The 8,203-nt window shown below is 36.3% G+C and overlaps 1 protein-coding gene across 1 annotated transcript in view; it reads right to left on the reverse strand.

The window, feature by feature from the left end:
• Positions 1-8,203, reverse strand: part of WWP1 (WW domain containing E3 ubiquitin protein ligase 1) — a 34,778-nt gene that overhangs the window by 3,910 nt on the left and 22,665 nt on the right. The window contains exons 16-19 of the mRNA XM_010135875.1: positions 5,820-5,979; positions 2,833-2,966; positions 2,602-2,742; positions 1,174-1,294 (exon numbers count right to left, since the gene is read on the reverse strand). Coding sequence (XP_010134177.1) covers positions 1,174-1,294; positions 2,602-2,742; positions 2,833-2,966; positions 5,820-5,979 — 556 coding nt within the window. The remainder of the gene's footprint in view (positions 1-1,173; positions 1,295-2,601; positions 2,743-2,832; positions 2,967-5,819; positions 5,980-8,203) is intronic.

An 8,203-nucleotide genomic window follows, 5' to 3' on the forward strand; every position in this document is an offset into this window, starting at 1 on the left:
AGAATGATTACTTGACAACATACGTATCTACACACATAAATTAAGAGTTAATTCTTGTATGAGACACACTAACAAAAATGGAAGTTCTTCCTTCCAAAAAAGGACTAATATTTTCATTTTACTCTGCAGCTAGATTTTATTTTATCCTAAGTTTATATAAATACATAAAAAAATTCAGAGGAGTCAAGTGGTCAGAAGGCCTGCATATCAGAAACTTAGTTTCTTACGACTAATAATAAAAAATTCTACCTTTCCCACAAAATAGAATTTCATATTAAAAAGGATATTACCTTTCCCATTAAAACCTTGCCTCATATTCCAAGATAGCGAGTATTATATTGCTGCTACTGCTACTACTAGTACAGCTAAAACACACTGCAAAGTACTGTCTGCAAATACTCGTTATGGGAGGCAATGAGAGCTGAAAGTGCTAAAGACAGAGCCTCTCAGAAAAGTGAACACTAAGATAGATCAAAGTCCTTTCTCGGGAAAAACTCCCCTTTAACATGAGCTTTCAGAATGCTGGTCATGATATACAGGGAACCTTGGCAGGTGTCACAGAAATAAGTAAGCATAGCACTACAGAGCCTTTTGTCCCTGCTCCAAATCAAAACCCCAACAGCGAACATAAGTTAAGCTGATTGTTGGTTAAACATGGTGCCTGGAAGTGACTCCTGCTATCAGCCCTTGGATTACATATGGAGGATCTGCAAAGTTCGGTTTCAAATGTTGTTGGTTCCTCCAACTTTCTGTCCTTCAGTGTAAAATCCCTGGAACCTACCCCAGACTACGTATGTGAAACCAAGAGATCACTATACACTGGAATCAACTTCTGTGCCATCTGTTACAAGCTAATTTGACCCATCAACCACAGAGGGAAAAGTCTTCTACGACTAATGGATCAAGCTATAACTTTGTATTCTGATCCTTTCACAGAAACTTCTAACACTGAGGATGGAATCCAAATTTTCCAACTGCTGAACTCAAAACACCTATTCAATAGATACCAGCTCTTCACCATGATTTACTCCCACTGCTCCTATTAAATTCTTCATGTTCTAGAAACTATTAAATGCATCATTCCAGATGAGAAATTCAAGCTGACCTATCAATTAAATCATTCCCTACGCATTACCTTTGTAAAGGATAAAAATATTGAATAGAAAACCTCACCTCCAGCTCTTTTTCATCAAAATAGTGCAGCCACTGCAGAGGAACAACTTCATTAAAACCATCAAGAAAAGCTTTGGTTTGTTCTCTAACTCCCCGAGAAAATCGCCACTCAGCCATTAGCCTGGCATGGGAAAAAACAAACACAAATTAAACGTCAATTAGCACTCAACATAAAGAAGTTCAAACACGTATGACTGCGTGAGGCAACACTCACCCCGATTTTACTTTTGTCCACTGTGTGATTCCACAGACTACAAGGAGCCTTCCATACTAGTATGACCACAAATCTCCAAACTCAGAATACAGTGAAAGTAGCAAGATATACTTAGATTACCACAACAGTTAAAAAAAAGAAAATTACTAACTTTTCAAATTAATAAAAATTCAGCAGCCTTTTCATGAAAGTAGTGCTACGTGGGCATCATGATTTTATTATGGCAAAATTTGCTTTCACTTTGGTGCATAATCCTAGTCTTTCAATGGAAGAAAAGTTGCCGCTGATTTGAAAATACTCTGTTCTTGAGCAAGAAAAAACCATGTGGGCAGATAATAGTAAGAAATACTGTTCCTTATAATACCTGTAACTATGGTTGCCCAATATTTTCAGCATAAGACTATTTCCAGCTTTAAAGAATAGTCATTTTCTGTTCTGACCTTCTGATTTAAGCTAAGATTTGGAGGATGAGGTAACGTTTCTTAAGTTTTAATTAAAATGGTCAAGCCAGCTCTGAATACAAATTTTAAAGGACAATAAATCTCTATATAGACTACAGAGACTATTTCACTGAGAAACTGAAGACTGATAATTTAAGTGGAAACTATGTATAGCACAGGACACAGAAAAGGATCTGTGTGCGTCTGCTTTGAGACCACTCTGAATAGATGGATCAGAAATACAGGTTCAGAAAAAGAAAGGCAGTTGTAAGATCAGGATAGAAGCAGGAAAGAGCAGCGTAACAGAAAAAAAGATTAAAAATAGTTTAAGTTACACCATATTATACACCACTCTGAATTTCAATTTCCACAGTGACAAAACAAAGTTCTGAACAATTTTTAAATCCTCTGTCAAGTATGTCTTCCCTCCAACTGGATTTGTTACCTGAATTTACTGAAAATACGTTTGCTCATTTGCAGTTTCACCTGTTTGCTCATTGTACGTGTAATAACGAGACAGGTCATCTTTCTGTCACGTCTTCTGTTTTGTTGGGAGTTTTTATTGGGGGGTAGGGGGAGTGGGGAAGAGAAGAGGGAAATAGGAGAGATCAAAAAATACCAAGAGATTATGTGTACCAAGATTCCATTTCACCAAGAGTCCCCAGAATTACACAGTAATAGAAAAAAGAAAAAACAAATCATATACTCTGTCTAAAAAAGACGAGAGCAACAGAAGAAATATGGAACACTTTTTCATCATCTACACTTTCCTACCCAATATATTCTTCTTTGTTCTCCTCAGTTACCAAGATATTTGAACCTCCTGATTTCAGCTCATGTGAGGTTACTTTTCCTAAGAGCTCCATATCCACACAGAAGTACATTTCCAAGTTACACTCCTCAATGTTGTTATCTCTGAATGAAAAGGAAAAAAATGCACAATGAATTCTATGTAAACGAAGAAATCCATAAAGCATTCCACACATACAAAAATAATCCACAAACCTTATCCAAATGAGGGAGTTGTAAAATTCAGTATCAATAGATTCTAGATCCTTAATAGTGAGTTTTTTGCTCAGCATTCGTTTGTAGAAAGGCAGAGAAAAACCAGTGTCAATAAATTTCCCATGAAACAATGCCTGTTGAACAGAAAAAAGGCTGTTTATCTTTTACTGAACTAGTGAATTATCTAAGTATTTCTGGACTTGAATTCTTTTTTTCCTTTCTCCTTCAAATCATAAAAAGCACCAAGTAGCAGTAGCAGCTTGGTATTTAAAAAGAACAAAACATTACATTAAATGGGAAGAAAAAACATAATGATTAATCGACAAAATTGATCCAATCATGTTATCGTTACAACTTAGAAGTTCTTTGATTAAAAAAAAACTTCCCATAAAAGGATGAATTCTATGAAAAGAGGAAACTACTAAGTTTCCTCTTTGTTATGTGGATAGCTGCATATATACCAATTATTATTGGGTCCTATTTCATCAGAATATTTGATCCTGCTTGAGTATTACTGCCTTTTTTTTACTACATAACACACATCCTGCAAAGTCATCTTTCAGACAGTGCTGCTGCGGCTTCTAAGAACAGTTTATAAATGCAATCACAGACTGCTTCAGAAAGAGCTTTGGGAATCACATGTTTTTTTACAGGTGAGTACCAGAACTCAGAAATGAGATTCTCCCTTCTACTGCAAAACTGAAATTGGAAAAAAAAAAAAAAAAAACCACCCCACACACGGTCTCACTTGTCTCACCACAGGAGCACACAGGGTGTAAGCTAATTTCAGGTACTGAAGCATAGCATTACACACATACACACACACACACACACAGAGTGTTAACTTCTGTGCTGTCTCACTGAGTCTGAGAGCTAACACCACAGCTATAACTATAAAACTATTTTTTCCTCTTTCTTATCAAGTACACTTTCTTCACCAAAACACCTCTTTAAAAATCATCCTAAACACAGGCCACATATGGCATTCATTGCTTGTCTTTCCTCACAGCTGAGATTCTGTAAGCAGAAGAGCCAATGTAATGGCCCATTTCCTACAGAAAAAGGCAAGACTCCATCTTTTTTCTCAACCTTCTAACTTCCCTCGAGGCTTGCTCTAGCATGCATTTTCTTCTGCTTCAGGAGAGCTTAAAAAGGCTCTCTCAGAGGACTTTATTTATTTATTATTTATTTGTGTATTTATTTTTAAACTAGTCTATGCTTGACATGAGAGAGTGAGCTGATAGAAACAGAAAAATTAAATGTTAAGCACAGCATCCAGCCATACAATTTCCTGCTTTTTCCAAAAGTAAGTTCTTAAATCATCTCATTTAATGTCTATGATAACCTTACAGCAAAACATAAAAGCTCATTTAACAGCTTTTTGTTACAAAGTAAGATGTGTATTCTTTACATCTAACCCCATTTCAGTTGAAAAAGTCCGTGGTTATTTTGGTACACTTAAAACCACAAGAAGTCACAGTTAGTTTAGAACTGTGAGAAAGACAAAAACTACAACTGCACTTACAAGCCTATCAAGGCTCCTTAAAATGATTCTCACTTACATTATTACCTGAGCTATTTTAAGCCACTGGAGGGTATCTCCCAGGAAGTAGTGCAGGAAGTACCATCCATTAGAAACCATGAATATACTCACAGAGCTTGCAACCAACCACATTACGAACCATCACCCAGGTCTCTCTCCTTCCCCCAACTTAGCAAATTTCAATTAAAAATACAAAAATACTTCAGAACATAAATGTTTGTCTTTTAATTACATTAAATACTTGAATTAAGTTATTTTCTATGATCTGGACTTTGATGAAGTAGTTTTCCTGAAGTTAACATTTCAATAATGGATTTATTTTATGCAAAAGATCAAAAATCCCTGACAAAAAAAAAAAAAAATTGGCTCTAGCACCTTATGGGCTTTATCATGCCTTGCTGCTAAATGGGATTACAGCTTGCTGAGGTTCTAAAAGAAATAAAAAAGTTGGCAGCCTACTGAAAGTATTAACCCAGTGAAACAGACTTTCATGACAGCACAGAAATGGGGAATTTGGCCATAAAATCCTTGAAATCAGAGAAGTTCTCATCAAAACGAACAAATTTGCTTCTCAAGAAGCATCTGTAAGAAAAGCAAAACCAAGAAAACCCTGAAACCTAACTTACTGTAAGTCTGAAAGTATTTTTCATTTATGTTACACTTTGCTTGCATTTATTCTGATTTCATACAAAAGACCTGGACAACAGAAGACAACAGTCTCTTCAATCCGTGAATGCACTTTTATCTGCTCTTTTTAGTATCACTATTCAACCGTGTTCAGAGCTGTTGCTGAGAGCTACCTGTAGACATCACAATGATTATGTGGAAAGATGACTGCATCACTACATGGAAGAAAAGAAATGTGACGGAGCAGGAGTCCACTATAGGACACCGACTCAGTGATACCAGAGGAAGAACCAATACACTATGCCTCATCAGCTTTTACTTTAAGAGAAACCTGTTGGCAAAGAATCAGCTCCCTGCCAGCTTCTGCCCTCCTCAGCATGTGACCTTTGTAACCAAGTACACATGATAAAATTAAGGCTCAGTGTACTCCACAAAACATTTTTACCTCATTTTTTCGAATACAGTAAGGTATACCAAGTCTAACCGAGGTGACTTTTTCAGAAAATACTAGTAACATTTTTCAGAGCATCAGTATTCAGACACTCAGACAAACAGCGGTTTGCATGAAGTACACACATCCCATCAATAGAAATAAAATACTATATTGAATGTCATATTAACTTGCATCACTATCCCAGGAAACGTGAGTGTATAAAAAACTTAACTCTTAGGGAATATTTTGGCTCAATAACCTTACATGTCTTAATCTTTAATTTCTAAGAGATTAATATAAACTTCAATAATTGTAAAACCAAGTATTGTTCAGGAATAAATGTATAGCTACAGCAAATAATAAAACCTTGAAAATCTAACCTACCATGGCAATAAAGCGCCCAATGAAACAGAAATATGAAAGATGGTCAGGATTGATTGTTGATGCTGGATTTATCTGCAGGCAATAGTTGCTCTTGCCAGCATATTCAAATAGGCAGTACATAGGGTTCAGTACTTCATGGGAAAGCAAGAAAAACCATTCTCTAAGGAAAAAAAAACATGTATACACATAAAAACCATCAAATATAGATGTTTATCACCATTACCCTTAGGTAACTAGCAAAATGGTCAAAATATATACAAGCTTAGAAAAATAATATCAACAATGTTGTATTAGAATTACAGAATAATATATGGCATTATATACTTCTTAAATATAAAAACTTCCATTATTAAAACCAATAATGTTAGAAAGTCATGGTTTCCAAAGTTTAGAAATGACTGTTAAGATTGTCACCTTGAACACATCCTCACGGCACAGGTTTTAGCTGCTTATTAGTAACACTTAGGCCAACAGAGTCCTTGCCTCCACTAGTACATAGTATTTATCCTCCTCATGCCTGCTTTACTGCGCACAACTCAAATTTTCGTTCAAAACAATTACAGATGATTCTATGGACAGTGCTGATTATAAACAGCCTAGGTAGAACAAAACAAAAAAAACCCACACCACTGCACACCATATTTCCTTTCCCAGTCTGTCAGCAGAACAAATATCATGTTGCCTGGTTTAACAGATTACCATGCATCAGTTAAGCCCACAGGACATGACAAGGTCAAAATATATTTTTGTTGAAGTTTAACTAATACATGTTATTCACCACTTTCATAGTTTCCAACTCAGCTGACCTGAAATAACAGAATCTCGTATTTCAGTGTTAGGGTAGTTGATTTTTAGAATATTTGTTGCTTTATAGTATTTGCATATCATCAGAGATGTCAGAAGCAGTCATATATACTCAGGAGCTTTTGTATCAGGCCCTAAAGACTTGGAACTCAAAAACCAGGCTAGGGAAAAGCCGCAAAAAAACCTCTATGCTACATTAACTGCAGAGACTGAATTCCATCCTTACTGCCTTTCAGCTGTCACATTTAAGAGACGCCTTTTCTATCCCTGTATTTACCTGAGATCAGAGAATAGAAATGAAAGGTTTGCTGGCCTGTTTCTCCTAAAAGTTCTAGGAAACTCAAGTCACGAATCATGATTTGCTGCAATATGCTTCCAACCCAAAGGCCTAATAGAAAGAGTAAACAGAGAAAGGCAGCCAGGATACGATAACTGTTAGGGAGTTCTATGTATCTTTTAATAAGCACGAGAATGTTGTACAGCATGCTATGCAAGTTATATGCTGAAACAATACATTAACTCTGCATAAAGAAATCAAGTGTAATAGGCATTAAAATGAGGTCAAAGCCAGAAATCGACGAAGGAATGAATTAAAAATCAGTCACCAACAAGACATTTGCAGAAGCAACAAATTTTTCGTGTCAACACCTAGAACTAGCCACAAAACAGAGTGTCAGTTTGATCCTGCTAAACGCAAAGCAAAAATCTGGAGGGACCACTGAGTTTAGCCTGCTGAGAGACAGGTGGTAAACCAGGTGCAATCAGCTTTCTGTATTTGTATTAATGCAGTATTACATTTGCAAGTCAGTGCATGAACAGTTACTCAGTGTCACTTAAGAATTCTCAGCTCAAGTTACAGTGAGATCCTTGCTGCTTCTCTATTTCACATAGGAAACCCTGGGCAAGACTTGCTCCTAAACCCATCAAATCATACCACTTAGGTGTTTGTTATTTATTTTTTCTGCTATTTTCTGTGACTAACACTCTTCTGCTAAATTAGTCTAACATCACTTCTTTGGAATACTGTGTTTCTCTGCCACAGATTACTTGAACTCTCCTGGTTCCCATCCTATGCCTAAGGCCATCATGATACGGACACCAACCAAACAAAACCCATGCAAACGAGAAACTGGATTCGTCCCTGCAGTCACTCCCCTAAGAGCCTATCGGATACTGTAATTCAGAAGTATAACCAGCCACATATCCAAACAACTCAACCTTGCTTACAAATCCTAAACACTTTCACTGAACTTCATTTCATAAAACCAGAAGAAAACGAAAACAGAACACATTTATATTAATAAACAAACAAGAAAAATTCTGTCACCTATGACTACTTCTAATGCCCTGGATCTGCAGTAGTACTGAAATTTTCATCCCAATAGTAACATTTCAGTCAAGTAACTGGCAGCAGTAGTCAGTGGTTGTCTTCTATACAGTCGACAGATGAAAAGCACTTTGTCTATGATTTTCCTGTTAATAGATTTTCCCTCCGAGTTCCACTTAAGATTCTAGAAAAGCTTGTAGTCTAGCTGGTTTGCATTCCTGAACTACTTATGCAGCCTGTACTAATCTCCTCT

The sequence above is a fragment of the Buceros rhinoceros genome, unplaced genomic scaffold (genome assembly GCF_000710305.1).
Source record: "Buceros rhinoceros silvestris isolate BGI_N320 unplaced genomic scaffold, ASM71030v1 scaffold2280, whole genome shotgun sequence".
Taxonomy (NCBI): Eukaryota; Metazoa; Chordata; class Aves; order Bucerotiformes; family Bucerotidae; genus Buceros; species Buceros rhinoceros.